Consider the following 14,766-nt stretch of genomic DNA (forward strand, 5'->3'; position numbering starts at 1 on the left):
ATATTCTCTCTCTTGTGTTTTGTTTCCTTGCTGCATGTTACATTTTTCTAGCCTCAAATTGGGACCTTGTCTTAAAACTATTTTTTTTTTAAAATGTATTTATTTATTTGCACATATATAAAACTGCACAAAATCCAGTCAATGAAAAAAAAACAAGAAATGTGTCAGGAGAGGTCAAGAAGCAACAGGCTTATACAAAGGACCTCCCCCCAACCCCAGGAGAAAGAAAAAAAACAATAACAAAAAAGGAAGAAAGATCTAAACTAACATAATTTTAAAGATACAACAAGAAGTACACAAAATTTGCAGAAAAACCTAACCAAACAGTGGAAAACAATCCAATAAAAACAATGAAATACATACAAAAAAACAGTACAGAAGAAAAGAAAATATATCTAAACATATCAAAAGATAATTAGACATCATTAATTAAATGTGATGATAATTTCCTTTTAAAATGTTCTAATGTATGGATGGTGTCATTCACTGCCCCTCGCTTGTTTATTTAAATGATCTATGTGCAGTAAAATAAATAAATCTGGTTGTCTCTTGGGTGGTGTGGAGGTGTGGAGGGGAATACAGCTTGGTAGTAACACTGCCTGCGAGGCTAAACTACGGGGAAACCACTGCCCATCTCTCAGGAAATCCCCTTCCTTCTTCCGCAGTGAGCGATGACGTCAGCTGGCTGCAGCAGGAGCTCTTCTGTTTGCTGCTCGATGTGCGCAAAGTGCAGCAGTAACCAGCTCCATCATGCTCTCTGCCCACGCTGTCGGAGTCGTGTTAATATTAGCTTGGATTTATCCAAGTGACGCGCTCTACTTCCACATCGGAGAGACGGAGAAGAAATGCTTCATTGAAGAGATCCCAGATGAAACCATGGTGATTGGTAAGAAGCTGAGAGGGTCGATAGCTGGACGAGGCTAACTAGCAAAAAGCCAACAGCTGGCTCCAGCAGGAGATGCTGTAGTGAAGATGACAGTAGTAACGACACAAAGACCGTCTAACGTTACTTCAGAGTATTTAGGCTGTCATATTTGCCACAAGGCACTAATTTAAGTAGTGTACTTATATGTGATCAGTGGTGGTCTCAGGCTGTGTGAGAGGTACAGTAGTAGTAGTAGTATGAGGTGGTGGAGGACACCTGTACCTAGAGAGTCCTGATGCATTTATGGGGAAACTGTTACAAAAACCTGGTTAAATGTATAATATGCAGGTTAAAAAAACAATTTAATTTGTTGTGTTCTGGACGTTTCTGGGTTTCAATAACAATGTTTTATTTCTCTGATTCACAGCTTTGTTCTCACTAATAATGCTGCTGCTTCCTCTCCAATGATCAGGTTCCTTCCTTTTGTCAATTCAAACCAAGCCAGTCAAACACGGGTTAATCCCTGGTCATGACAATTCAGATCGATCGCTAGATAGCAGTGCACTTCCATAGACTAAGCTACTGGAGTTACCCTGCACTATACTCATTTTAACAGTCTCTTCTGCACTATATTCACTTTTTTTAATAGTCCTGTATCACAGCTGTTACCCTGCACTATATTCAGTTTTAACAGTTTTCTTCATCTCCTTGTATTTTTATATCTACTTTGTACTTTTCACTACTAACTTTTTTACTGCCTTTTTACTAATATGTTTTGCACTATGGAACTGTGATGCTGGAAACTTGAATTTCCCTCGGGATCAATAAAGTTTCTATCTATCTATCTATCTATCTATCTATCTATCTATCTATCTATCTATCTATCTATCTATCCACCTATCTATCCATCTATCCATCTATCCATCTATCTATCTATCTATCCATCTATCTATCCATCTATCTATCCATCTATCTATCTATCCATCTATCCATCTATCCATCCATCTATCCATCTATCCATCTATCCATCTATCCATCTATCCATCTATCTATCTATCTATCTATCCATCTATCCATCTATCTATCTATCTATCCATCTATCCATCTATCTATCTATCTATCTATCTATCTATCTAATTAGTTCAGGTGTTACAATGATGCATGTTTTTGGGATAAGGTGTAAGGTGTAATATAGTAGGCCTAAATACATCATTTTTAGCTTTATACAATGTTGAACTATGTTGCATGGAGCTGTAATGTATGCAAAAACATACAGACAACATACAGATTTACATCATCTATCAGTCAACACAAACCTTTTTCTCCTCTGTCTATCGACAGCACCCATTTATCATATATTAGACTACATTGTGTTATCTAATATGATAATAAAGGCTACATTTACAAAAGGATTACAGAAACGTATGAAGACTGAAATGTATATTTCACTCACTCTACCATCCCAACAAAGATTTGCTTCATATAGTAGACCTACTAAAGCTTTTCAGCTGGACATGTGGCAACTGTTGGATAATGAGAGCTTATCCAAATGTAATAAAATGAGTTCCCCTCTCTCTGTAATCCTCCAGACATTGGTGTGAAAGAGTAACTAGTTGAGCTGTGGAGGAGGTGTGTTTACAACCAGCAACTGACAACTGTTACATATTATACCTTTTAAGATTAAAATTGTTTTATTATGTGACTTAGATTTAAAGTATAACTACTACACATCTGTAATAAAAAACACACAGGGAACTACTATATTAACTACTTATTATCATTTAGAGGTAATTATAAGCAAACTCATTTTCTAGCATGTAGGGCAGTCTATATTTTTTTACATTGCATGAATTTGAGGGTGCAAACATTGTAAAATGAGATGAGAATTTTGAAATATTTTCTGGGAGGTTAAATTATGTTGATTTGCTATATTAATGTTTCTACAAATTATACTCTTATTCTAATTTTAATTCTATTGCTGTGGTGCAACAGTCTTGCAAAGTTACTGTCCTTTGAATGATTACTGGATGACTTACAGTACAGTAGATGACGTGTCTATGTTGCTTTTCCTGTCTGACAGGAAAGTACAGGACTCAACTGTTTGACAAGCAGACGGGTTCTTTCCTCCCCGCCACGCCTGGCCTTGGGATGCATGTCGAGATCAAGGATCCAGATACAAAGGTAAGGACAGAGGAGGTGGTAATTATAAAAACACACCCCGCAAACATAGAAATAGAATCTAAAGATTTTTCTTTTACAACTCTCCCAGATTATCCTCTCTCGTCAATATGGGTCAGACGGACGGTTCACCTTCACCTCCCACACTCCTGGAGAACATCAGATCTGTTTGCACTCCAACTCCACCAAGATGGCTCTGTTTGCTGGAGGAAAACTGGTATGAACATAGTCATTGCTTTGATTTTGAACACGCTGACCACTTATTTTCCTTCAAAATGCTTTACGCAAATGTTAATGACTGAAGACATTACTTTCACTGCAAATGAAATAAAGCCCGTAGACAGTTTTAACCCAGAGCTCTTGCCTCAAAGTAAGAAGCATTTTCTCTTTAATGGTCCTGCACACCCTCACAGGTACTTCCAGTTATGATTAGAGCAGGGAATTACATGAGATCATAAAACTTAATGTACTAAGAATAATAAAGGTATAATTTGTTCCGCCCTATCAGGTGCAACAAAGCGAACAGGTTTGGGGAGGGAGATGTCAATCAAGCACAGAATGTGCACGCCCGCACAGGCTTTAAAAGAGGTCTAATCGGGCAAAATAAGTGAAATGAAATTAAAGAAACACCCAGAACAGTAATAGTGCAAATACTATTATGGAAGTTATGTCACATCCATTAACCAAGTAGCAAAATCCACCTGATAGAGAAGTTTAGTTTTTAGATGATGCAAATCATCATATTTTCTTGCTATAAGATACACACCTGGCTGTTGTCCTACTTGATACTTCAAAAGTGTTTATTGTCATGTTGCATCTTACACTTATAGGCCCTTTTCATAGCAGCCGTTTCGCCATGTCCTTGCAAGGTGAACACAGGTGTAATCAATAACATTATTTATAGCCCTGTTCCATTTAGGTGGGCCAGGGCCCTGGTATTGTGGATGCTGGCTCACTGGAATGACACACCAAATAGAATGGGTACATAATTGATTTGATCAGTTATACCTGTGTTGACCCTGCAATGACAGAACGGACTAGAATGGGGGTCATCAATTGATCCAGACAGATACACAGGTACCGTCCATTTCTGGTTCTGAAGCCAGTATTTGGTGATAGTTTTTTTTAATACCTGCAGCCATAAAGATCATAAAGTCTGGGTAAGGCAAAAATATATATGTGTTCTGGGTTTGTCACACCATAGAAAAATGTGTTATTAACCATCCAGCCAAATTTGATTGATCAAAAAAGTTGGCACGTATGTAAAATTAGGTGTAAAAATTGTGATAAAATTAGCAGCATTCCACTCCGAAGCGCAGAGGGCGTGTCCACTGAAGGCTCTGAAACCACGCTCAATCACGGGTGAGGGTTTTCTTAATTGTGAATCGCTGTGATCTGATCTTAAACCAGACTTGACTTTGTCTAATCATAATAACTTCAGTTATTTTAGTCTAATTCAAGACAGGTTTTCACTGCTTTTCTGAGCCTTTTTTATTATCACTACCTAATTATCATTTCTTTTAAAGGGTAACTTTGGTATTTTTCAACCTGGACCCTATTTTCCCATGTTTTTGTGTCTGACTGACTAATAAGGACAATGATTTCTGAAATTGGTCCAGTATTGAGGGAGAGCACTGCAGACCGCAGCTGCTGACGGACTGCAATATGGTGCTATTGGGGCAAGCTGGCATCGTCATTTATGTTCACTAAAAGTGCTTGTTTTTGCCACGACAGGCTCTGATTGTTATTATAAGTGTCTGACATTATGGAAAGAGTCTTGTTCTGAAATCTGGCGAGGTGAGGTGTTGCCGGAAGACAACGGTGGAATAGTAGAATACATCCACGGCGGAAACGTGAGTGTCATGCCGGCAGAGTTTGTTGTGCTGGAGAACAGAAAGCGTAGCTTAGTGTTATCTAAAAGATTTTCAATGTCATGGCTTAATATTTAGATGTTTTCCACAATATATACACGTTATATTGACACTGCTCACCTGCCCTCACAGCTCGTTTGGCGGCTGCCGGTTACAGCGTTCTCCCTCAATACTGGACCAATTACAAATGCTGTTGTCCCCATTAGTCACTTAGACACAAAAACATGGGAAAATATGGTCCAGGTTGAAAAATACAGAAGTTAAACTTAAAGGCCCACAGAATATAAGGAAGAAGATTTCAAACTATGTGTCTCTCAATGTTGCAGAGAGTGCATCTGGATATTCAGGTTGGAGAACATACCAACAACTACCCTGAAATTGCAGCTAAGGACAAACTCACGGAGCTGCAGCTGCGAGTCCGACAGCTGCTGGACCAAGTCGAACAGATCCAGAAGGAGCAAAACTACCAGAGGGTCAGTAAAAAAAATATAACACCAAGTAATGTGTGAGATGACAGGTTTTTACTCCTGTTGCTGTTTATGACCGATCTGGTGACTTCATTGTGTGTGTTGTCTCTTCTGCAGTATCGCGAGGAGCGGTTTCGCATGACGAGTGAGAGCACCAACCAGCGTGTTCTCTGGTGGTCAATCGCTCAGACACTCATCCTCCTCGTCACCGGCATTTGGCAGATGAAGCACCTCAAGAGCTTCTTTGAGGCCAAGAAACTGGTGTAACGTCTGTCTGAGCAACGGCAGCATTAGGGAAACAACATGAACGCAAGAAGATGGACTTGAACGACCTGAATGGAGAGGCGCCCCACCCCTTAGTGCAGGAATATCCAGGAGGAGCCGCAGTCTTAATATCAGCCACAAATGGTACGAGAGAAAATCCACAGAGGCAGTTATCAATCCTGGGCAATGTGTTTTTCATTGCAAATGTTTTTAGGCTATTGTTATTCTACTACACAGTAGCACAGTTGCCTTTTTTTCATTGTGTTTGTTGTGTTGTCGACAACACTGGACGTGTCATTTTTTTTCTATCTTCCCGTTTAAGAAAAAGCAAGAGACGACATTAGTGAAGTGAGAAGGTTTTTTTATGGTCAGGCAGGAATGAATGATCGCTGCAATAGGTATGTGAGAATGAGAATTTTAAAGCTGTTACAAGTAATAATCGTGCAGTTTATTGACACATGATTTTATGTAGGTCAATGTTATTGTTGCACATTGTTTTATTTCCATTTATTATTAATATTTTATTTCCCTGATTTATAATACAACAAAAACAATATACAGGAACACTGACAGGGCAGGATGTAACACATTAAAGCCTCTGAGTGAAGGATACTTATCTTAAAGCCATTTGAAAGCGTGTTTACACAAAAAGACCTCTCACCGCCTGGGTTTAAAATAGGGATATCAAAGAAACTCTGTACAAACACTAATCTATTCAGGGTGCTATACACCAACACAGGCTCATAGAACTGCCATTTTGGCATTTTATTCAAAGCTGACGGGACTCAAAGAGCCTACTGCCCAGATGTTGAAGAACTGATGCAGCTTGCTCCATAGAGACTAAGTCCTAATAATCTTGAAACAATTTGGTTTCCTCACTTTCCAATTAGTAAGTATTGTCCGTTTCACTGACAGAAAGGCTAATCCAATCTATTTCCAGGTTTTCTAACTACCCCTTCATCAAGTGGTCACACTTATGCAAATATTATACTGGCCTTGATTCCTTACAATTTGATAACACTTTACTGTAACCCTTGTGTTTAGCATGTATAAGCATTATATAAACCCTTAATAAATGGTTTATTACACACAGTAATATAGTTGTAAGCAGCTTTGAGGACATTTTTAAGCTTTATTAATGTATTTGTGAACAATTATAGGTAATCATTAATGACAGTGTAACAAAGCTTCAGTGTAACACAAGTGTTATACAACATTTCTTTATAACATTTAAGAATAAATAATCAAATAAAATTTGTTTGTTTAGTTTGACAAAACGTTAACTTAAGGTCCACTTGCTAGTTTTTCTTCCAGAGCTTTCATTCTCATCTTGTTGCCTGTATTGGCTAATAGAGTAGGCTCACTTGTGATGGAGGGTGAAAAAATATATATTTTAAAATAAATACGTCATTAATAAATACTTCATTAATAAATAAATAAAATAATAAATACCTCATGTTTTGTATAATATTGTCTATTAGTCCTTATCGGTTTATACACCAGTCACAGATGCTTCACAGCAACATTTTTACATTAACAAACACTTAGAAATGTCCTTATATCTTCTTACAACCAAATTAAGTGTTTTGAGTGTTTATATAATTCTTATACATGGGAAATGGAGGGTCTAAATGAAGTGTTAGCATCAATCCTTCTACCTACTGTATATAGTTTCTAGCTAGAGTTCCGTTTCCTGTACATTTTCCCAGAGCTAGGTCTGTATACAGTTTGTGATACACGTCTACTAATAACGGGATTCTGCTGTATGTTGTAAATAACACGTATAGTGTATTGACTGTTTTCTAATGCCTTTTACACTGATTGAATGTCTTTTAAGTTTTTCCAGTTGTGTCACCAGGTGTTTTTGTTTCTTCAGTGTCATAGTAGATAGATCGTATTTATTGAGCCTGTCGTAGCCTGTGTTTTATTGCGGAGCTTAAGCCAAATTTACTTTACTTACTTTTGTCATTTTCATGAGCTATTTTGGGTTCCATTTATCAATGCCGGACAGCATTTACTTTTGCAAAATCTGTTAATTCAGATTCATAATGAGTCATTCGAAGGGAATATAGTGAGTCAGTGGGTTCCAGTTTTAACAAAGTCATCACTTTTTTACCTGAAAAGTTTAGATTTAGAGTCCAATTCTTGCAATTCGACCATTAAATTATTTTTTCAATTTGTTGAATTATCACACTAAAAAATATTAAAATTTTCACCGTGGTCCAGATGTCACCTCCATGTGCTTAATAAAGAAACTCTGGCTAAACTACATTGTGTCTCTGATGTTATTTATGCCACTTTTCCTTCACTACAAGAAATACCCGGCAACAAAACCATTTATTGCTTGGCCCTTGGCTTCCCTCAAGAGCCAGATTCCAAACCAAACAATCCTGCAACGCCTCATTGAAGAGGACATATAATGAAAACTCCCCCTTTTCAGTGCTTGTGCTCATACATCTGGGTATCTGGAGTACCTACCAACCCACAAACTGTGAAATAAGACAACCCAGTCAGTTTGTTTGTGGGCTTTCGAGATCAGAAAAATGTGATTCAAATAGCCATTCAGATGTGACTCCTTCCTATATCACATGCAGGCTCATTAGAATATACCACCCACAGCTTGAGAACTACCTTTGCAAAGGTAAACTATAGTTTTCTCTCTAGCCAATCAAAGCAGACTGGGCTTTTTCAGGAGGGGGTCTTAAAGAGACAGGCGCTATAACAGAGCGTCTCAGACAGAGGGGGAATACAGGTATATTCAGACAGACAGGATGAGGAAAATAATGTGTTTTTTATGTGTTCGGGTTGTTCGTCTGTCCTGGAGGGAATTTCTTCAAATTTGGTAGAAACGTCTACTCGGACTGAAGGATGGCCTGATTAAAATTTGGTGGTCAAAGGTCACTGTGACCTCTGTGTTAATTATGACAATTTAACAGGATAAAATGATGACTTTTTGGACAGACATGGATGTAAACTGCAACTTGACATGTTGGCGGAAGGCAAACAACCACAAGGCGATAATTCTAGTTTGAACATGTAAACATGTTCTAGTGGAACCCTAAAAACTATGAACCTGAAAATGAGCATGATATTTCCCCTTCTTTAAGACAGCAAACACACGTCTAACCACACCTTAATCAATCTTTCTCTTTTAATCACTTAGAATGAAAAGACTTTTCATGGAGACAGGAAAACACACCGACCTTGTGACATCTTTGAAGAAACCCATTTTTTAGCAGTGTAAAAATCTACTCAAAAACAAAATCACCACTTTGCATAGATTCACTCCCTTTCAATCTCCAACAACGCACCACACACACCAGAGTACGGACACGACAAGACTGTTACACAGAAAACAAAACACTGTTTTTCAGGTTTACTCTTGTTAATATCAAGAATAGAGATCTGACACATTTGGCACACCATAAGAAACAATATCAAACGCACAATACTATGTGTCATTATAAAGGGATTAAATGATTTATTAAATCAAGTCTTTAGTTTCATCTGTACAACAAAAACGGTACATTGCACTGTGTGGAGTTCCTGATCTCTGGGACACTGTACACAATCAAGCACATTTCAGCACTGTCACATGTTGGGTTGGAAAGGTAGAAAATTATCACATGAGCACAACAAATCCTCACTAACTCCTGTGAAATCATTTTCCACGTCACCCTGTTTTCAGTAGTTGTACGTTTTTGTCTTGTAGCCAGTAATCTTGTAGGAGAGAGTTCCATAGGAAGGACGTCAGAGCACTATAGGTTAGTAACACACTACTTTTAAAAAAGGTATAACTAGTTCTGTACTGAATGCCACTTTTTAATGCTTAAAAGAGCAAGACGGGCACACAAAAAGTGAAGAGGATTAGGCATTTACACTTTAAAATTATGCAACAATTTTTGCAATCCTAGCTCCACATGGCTATGTGGAAATGATCTGCTTCACTGCTCTATTCCGTTTGCATGTGAAGAGTGTTTTTTTTTTCTTTTTCTTAAAGGTTATTTCAGAGGAGGAGACGCTCTTCTTAGTGTTCAGACACAGTGAGGTGCTTCATCTTCTTGGCGGCCTCTTCGGACACACTCTTGGTTGTTTTCTCCGGGCTGGGTGCTGGGCTGGGGTTCGGAGTGTTTGCTGCACTGTTGGGATACTCCCTGTTGCCGAATATAATACTACCCACTCGCACGTTGGTGGCGCCCACCTCGATCTTCAATACATGGGAGTACATACATGTCAGCGCAGGCGAAAAAAAACGTCAGTGAACACATCAGACAGCAAGAGTCTTAATGAGGGTGATATCAATCACATTGTTATTAAATCTAATGAAACTATGAGAGTCTCGACTGAATACCTAAGTGTGAAATTAACCACTACTGAATAGTAACCCTAGACTTCTAACCCCTCAACTAGACCACACTGTCAACCATCATAGCAAATTTGAAGTTCCTAAGTTAAATAGTTTCCGAGTTCTGCTCCGGAAACTAAAGTGTAACACGCGAACGGACGGAAGGGCCGACTACGTTGTCGTGGGGGTATAAAAATGCCTTTAAATTGAATTTAAGCAATCTGAATGTTTGCTAGCTGCCAGCTATTATTTGCTTCCATGTTTGTGCTTAAATAAGAGTTTATAAATGCTGATAAGGAGGGATACTCACCGCATGTTCAAAATCTGTGGACATACCCATGCTGAGTTCTACCTCCTCTGGAGGCAGCTTCAGACCATCACACACCTCCTGCCTCTGACTCAGCAGCATCTACAAGAGGGACACATGGTTGAGATTATGGTCGGACCAACACTGGATTTTTGAGGTGATATTAAATATTTTAACGATATAACTGCTGAGAGTATTTTTATTACATAAACACATAACAACCTTGATATGGTTCCCCTTAGATTTTCAATAAGCGGGACCATGATACACAGTGTACTAATAAGCAGGACAGTTTACAGTATGAAATTGTCTACTAGCAGTGCTCTCTGGTGGACGAACTATGTAAGGGAAGCACTGTTCCTAAATGATCTCAAACATAATTTCTGTATCAACATTTCTTATCAGCCGATATAAACACTGATACTGACATATGTGCAATAAGCTGCTATTGCCTGGCCGATTTATCTAGTCTACCTCTAGTTGAGATATGAATGTTTTTTATAATGATTTCTTTTCTTTTTCTTGTTGCACGTTGTTTTCTTGTTTAGAGCACATTTCAACCAACATCAGTCCTGATCATAACTACCAAATATTCAATCATTTTCAGAATGTTAACCCTTTAAATGCCAGTTTGTTTACACGTTGCCAGTGCTGTTTTTATGAAAAAAAACACTAAAATGTAATTATTTTAAATGTTAGGGGGATTTCTTTCACAGTCTGGGATATGTCAATGATTAGCAATTACATTAATTTTGATACATTTCTATTTTTTTGTGCAAGAAACCAGGAAAATATCATGTATTTGCCCCATAGGGCAAACATAGAAACATGGAAAATAGTAAAAACTACAATTTTGAAACCAGAGCTCTAGATTGAAAGTCTGATATAATAGAAAGCATAATTTTATGCTGTAATGTCGTGGGATCAAAAATTGTGGTTTTAATGGGTTTCAATGGGGACATTTCTGTCCTTAAGGGTCTGAGTATCTGAGTATTTTGGCAACGCAGTTTATTATAAACCTATTAAAAGGAGCTGGGGTTCAAAATTCAAGAAAAAATTAACCTCACACCCTTGCCAATATTTATGGGTTAAATATGGTAAATAGTAAATGGACTTGCATTTATACAGTATAGCGCCTTTCTAGTCTTCTGACCACTCAAAGCACTTTACACTACATGTCAGCATTCACACACATTCATACACTGATGGCAGAGGCTGCCATGCAAGGTGCCAACCGGCCCATCTGGATCTAATCTAAATGCTCCAATATTGTTGTTTTTATAGTATAGTATTGGTCTAATGTACAGTTTACCACAGTGTGATTGGTACACACAGAAAAAAATTTAAACACATTCTTCTCAAAACCACATTGAGTCTTTTGTACCTGAAAGTCCGGATTGGGGCCCAAGGTGAGGTCGTAGCCGTAGCGCCCAATGGTCATGAGTCCTAAAAAGTGCAGAGCGGAGCACTTGGACTGGATGTGTTTCACTGTGTTCACCGTCTCCTCTGGTGGCAGGCCATGTTTACCTGCAACAAACATTCGACACACTGTTAGAGAACGACCGACTTTATTCATATTTGTGATCAGCTCACAAAAACAAGAACAGAAATAAAGTGATGAAATCAACACTAACTCTGTTCTCCGCTGGTGTTGAGCTGCACCATGATCTTTAACCTCTGCGTGCTGGCTCCTCTGACACGCTGCCATGAGCTGTTGACCTTGTCAGCCAGTTTCGCCGAGTCGACCGTCTCCACAAGGAACAGGTTTGGCACGCCTGGGAACAGAAAGTCAAGACTCAGTGTAAGTTGTTTTTTTTAACATGCAGCTTGAGCAGGAGAGCTGAGAGTCACTCACCCAAAAGTTTGTTGACATTATTCTTCTGTAGATGGCCGATAAAGTGCCATTTGATTTCGGGACATGAGTCTAAAATCTTGATGAGGGGGAAAAAACACATTATAAACCAGTCACAGACTGGGGTTGGGATAAAAAGTCAATTCTACCTTGAAAAATATGTAAACCTACCAGAGGATCGGAGGCTTTGTCCACAAGTTCATTAACCTGGAGTGGACATAAAGGACGAGGTCAATCTCTACATTATTCCTCACCTTTATTCCCTTAAAGGTCCCATATTATAAAAAGTGAGATTTTCATGTTTTTTATTATAAAGCAGGCTTAAGTCCTATATAAATACTGTGAAAGTATCGAAATGCTCAATCCACAGGGAAATACACACAGCCCGTATTCAGAAACTCTTCATTTGAAACAAGCTGTTAGGATATTTGTCCATTTGTGATGTCACAAATATACAATAGTTAGACCATTACACAGTTTTAAATGTAAACAATCTAAATGTGTCCCAGTTTATTCCTGGTTTCAGTGTATGTGAATAACATCTACTGACAGGAAGTACACATGGACCAAAGCTGTTGCCTAGCAACGCAATTATCTTGCAATTCCATCGCAATTCTGTCGAAATGTGATAAAACGGAGCGTTTCAGACAGAGGGTAAATACAGGCATGTTCAGGCCAACAGTATGAGGAAAATAATGTGTTTTTTGAACATTACAGCATGTAAACATGTTCTAGTAGAAACACAAAATACAAGTATTAACCTGAAAATGAGCACGATATGGGACCTTTAAGAGTTTTAAGTGACACTTTTGGAGTGATGCAGACCAGCAGCATTTTATACTCACATAATTTTCTCCAAAGTTGCGCTGCCCTTGCCTGTAGGCCTCCACAACCATCTCTGGGGGTTTTGTCTTGCTGACAGCTACGAGGCGGGGTGGCACGACTGGTAGTGTCTGAGGAAGGACAACACATGCTCATTTTTCATCTGTTATCAGTAGAGAGGATCAGTGTGTGCTGATGTTAGCTGAGGTCTTTTGGCTGGAGCAGGAAAAGTGAGCCAGCCCTGTCAGGATCCTGCAAAACAATGATGAAACTAACTGTTTCTGGCTGCTGCAGCTCTGTTCAGATGCAGTCAGCCCTACTAATAATTCAGATCATTAGAAAACCACAGACATCTGAATGATATTGGAAAGATGCTGTGCACTCCTACATACTTTGACCTAGATACCAACCTTGGTGCTATTTTAATAGGGGAGCATGAAATTTAAAAAAAAAAAAATGTCATCTTCACTAGTGGACATCTTTCCCAGAGCTGTGGTGAGAGGAGAGGCTGGTCAGCAGCATGGTGGTGGTGTAAATGAATAGACTAGAAGCATGGTGTCATAACACACGTGATTCTTTCTATGCAACAACGTGCATGCAGCTATAGAGTATATGTAACATCATGTCCCCACGCATGTCGTGTTGCCACCAATACCCATGCATGGTGTTATGAAAGTGCTGCCTTCACAAGCCCGGCTAGAGAGAACTCCCATCCAAAGGTTGAGGTGTTTGGCAGCCTTACATAACGGAGTCGTGCTGCCGCAGCAGCAACGACTTTCTCGGACTCTAAGAGTGGAGCGAGCCGGCAGCGGAGCTCCGGAGCTCCTGAGCGGAGCCTCCCGGGCTGCAGTTACCTTGAGCCGCCGTGCCGCCGCCTGGTTCACCCGGTCCACTACCGACTGTAGCGCCTTCCCAACCTCCTCCGACATTGCTACTTTCCACATACGGTCAAACTGCTACGACATAAAACGTAGAGAAACGTGTCTGTGATGACGACAATCGGCTTTCAAAATAAAAGTCCGTCTGAAGGAGGAAGTGCGTCCTGCAGAGACGAGAGCGCCCTCTATGGTTCAAGGAGTTCATTTAAAAAAAAAAAAAAATTCGTTTCCATGTTTTATACAATAAAACCTATACAATATCATTTTATTGTTGTTAATCAACTTAACCACCTGGACATAAGTATTCCTCATGGTTTTGACAACAATCTGAGCTCATTTCTTGCTCTTAGATATTCAGTTTATAGGGAAAACATTGAGACAGTGAAATAACTACCTTCCTTCCCATAACTGCCTGATGTAGAACCATACAGAATGTGTGGTGGTAATAAAATATGTTGCATATGTTCATATTCATTGGCTTATAAACAAGATTTATAAACCATCATATTGACTTCAAGTTCAGGATGGAGCAGCTGTACATTGGTCAATTTTACATATACACTGATCAGCCATAACATTATGACAGGTGAAGTGAATAACATTGATTATCTCGTTACAATGGCACCTGGCAGTGGGAGGGATATATTAGACAGCAAGTGAACATTTTGAACTTTGAACTTTGTGTTGGAAGCAGAAAAAATGGGGCAAGTGTAAGGATGTGAGCGACTTTGACAAGGGCCAAATTGTGATGGCAAGACGACTGGGTCAGAGCATCTGCAGAACTGCAGCTCTTGTGGGATGTTCCCGGTCTGCAGTGATCAGGATCTACCAAAAGTGGTCCAAGGGAGGAAAACCGGTGAATAGGGCCAGAACCAAGACTCATTGATGCACGTGGGGAGCGAAGGCTGGCCCGTGTT

At 39.2% G+C, this 14,766-nt stretch overlaps 2 protein-coding genes across 3 annotated transcripts; one reads left to right on the forward strand and one right to left on the reverse strand.

Moving 5' to 3' along the window:
- Positions 1-614: 614 nt before the first annotated feature.
- Positions 615-7,914, forward strand: tmed4 (transmembrane p24 trafficking protein 4). Its single transcript, XM_037773762.1, has 5 exons — positions 615-886; positions 2,946-3,046; positions 3,135-3,260; positions 5,241-5,387; positions 5,499-7,914. The coding sequence occupies exons 1-5, from the start codon at positions 751-753 to the stop codon at positions 5,646-5,648; spliced, it is 660 nt and encodes a 219-aa protein (XP_037629690.1). The 5' UTR covers positions 615-750; the 3' UTR covers positions 5,649-7,914.
- An 864-nt stretch (positions 7,915-8,778) lies between these two features.
- LOC119490375 (pyridoxal phosphate binding protein) lies at positions 8,779-13,993 on the reverse strand. Of its 2 annotated transcripts, none has more exons than XM_037773750.1 (8): positions 13,826-13,993; positions 12,995-13,102; positions 12,321-12,356; positions 12,153-12,228; positions 11,932-12,072; positions 11,682-11,824; positions 10,301-10,399; positions 8,779-9,852 (listed from the first exon to the last, which is right to left on the reverse strand). In XM_037773750.1, the coding sequence occupies exons 1-8, from the start codon at positions 13,913-13,915 to the stop codon at positions 9,673-9,675; spliced, it is 873 nt and encodes a 290-aa protein (XP_037629678.1). In that variant the 5' UTR covers positions 13,916-13,993; the 3' UTR covers positions 8,779-9,672. The 2 variants fall into 2 exon arrangements, with proteins under 2 accessions (XP_037629678.1, XP_037629679.1); XM_037773751.1 differs by lacking the exon at positions 13,826-13,993 and adding an exon at positions 13,382-13,404.
- Positions 13,994-14,766: the final 773 nt, after the last annotated feature.

Source organism: Sebastes umbrosus, chromosome 6 (assembly GCF_015220745.1).
Source record: "Sebastes umbrosus isolate fSebUmb1 chromosome 6, fSebUmb1.pri, whole genome shotgun sequence".
Lineage (NCBI taxonomy): Eukaryota > Metazoa > Chordata > Actinopteri > Perciformes > Sebastidae > Sebastes > Sebastes umbrosus.

What these genes read in the sequence shown, in the direction of transcription:
- tmed4 (XM_037773762.1), top strand. Translation starts at nt 751, where the DNA reads ATGCTCTCTGCCCACGCTGTCGGAGTCGTGTTAATATTAGCTTGGATT. An exon ending in TCAAGGATCCAGATACAAAG is followed by an intron (nt 3,047 to 3,134) that starts GTAAGGACAGAG and finishes CAACTCTCCCAG; the next exon opens with ATTATCCTCTCTCGTCAATA. An exon ending in AGGAGCAAAACTACCAGAGG is followed by an intron (nt 5,388 to 5,498) that starts GTCAGTAAAAAA and finishes TCTCTTCTGCAG; the next exon opens with TATCGCGAGGAGCGGTTTCG.
- LOC119490375 (XM_037773750.1), bottom strand. Translation starts at nt 13,915, where the DNA reads ATGTGGAAAGTAGCAATGTCGGAGGAGGTTGGGAAGGCGCTACAGTCG. An exon ending in ACAAAGCCTCCGATCCTCTG is followed by an intron (nt 12,229 to 12,320) that starts GTAGGTTTACAT and finishes CCCCTCATCAAG; the next exon opens with ATTTTAGACTCATGTCCCGA. An exon ending in TAATGTCAACAAACTTTTGG is followed by an intron (nt 12,073 to 12,152) that starts GTGAGTGACTCT and finishes TTCTGTTCCCAG; the next exon opens with GCGTGCCAAACCTGTTCCTT.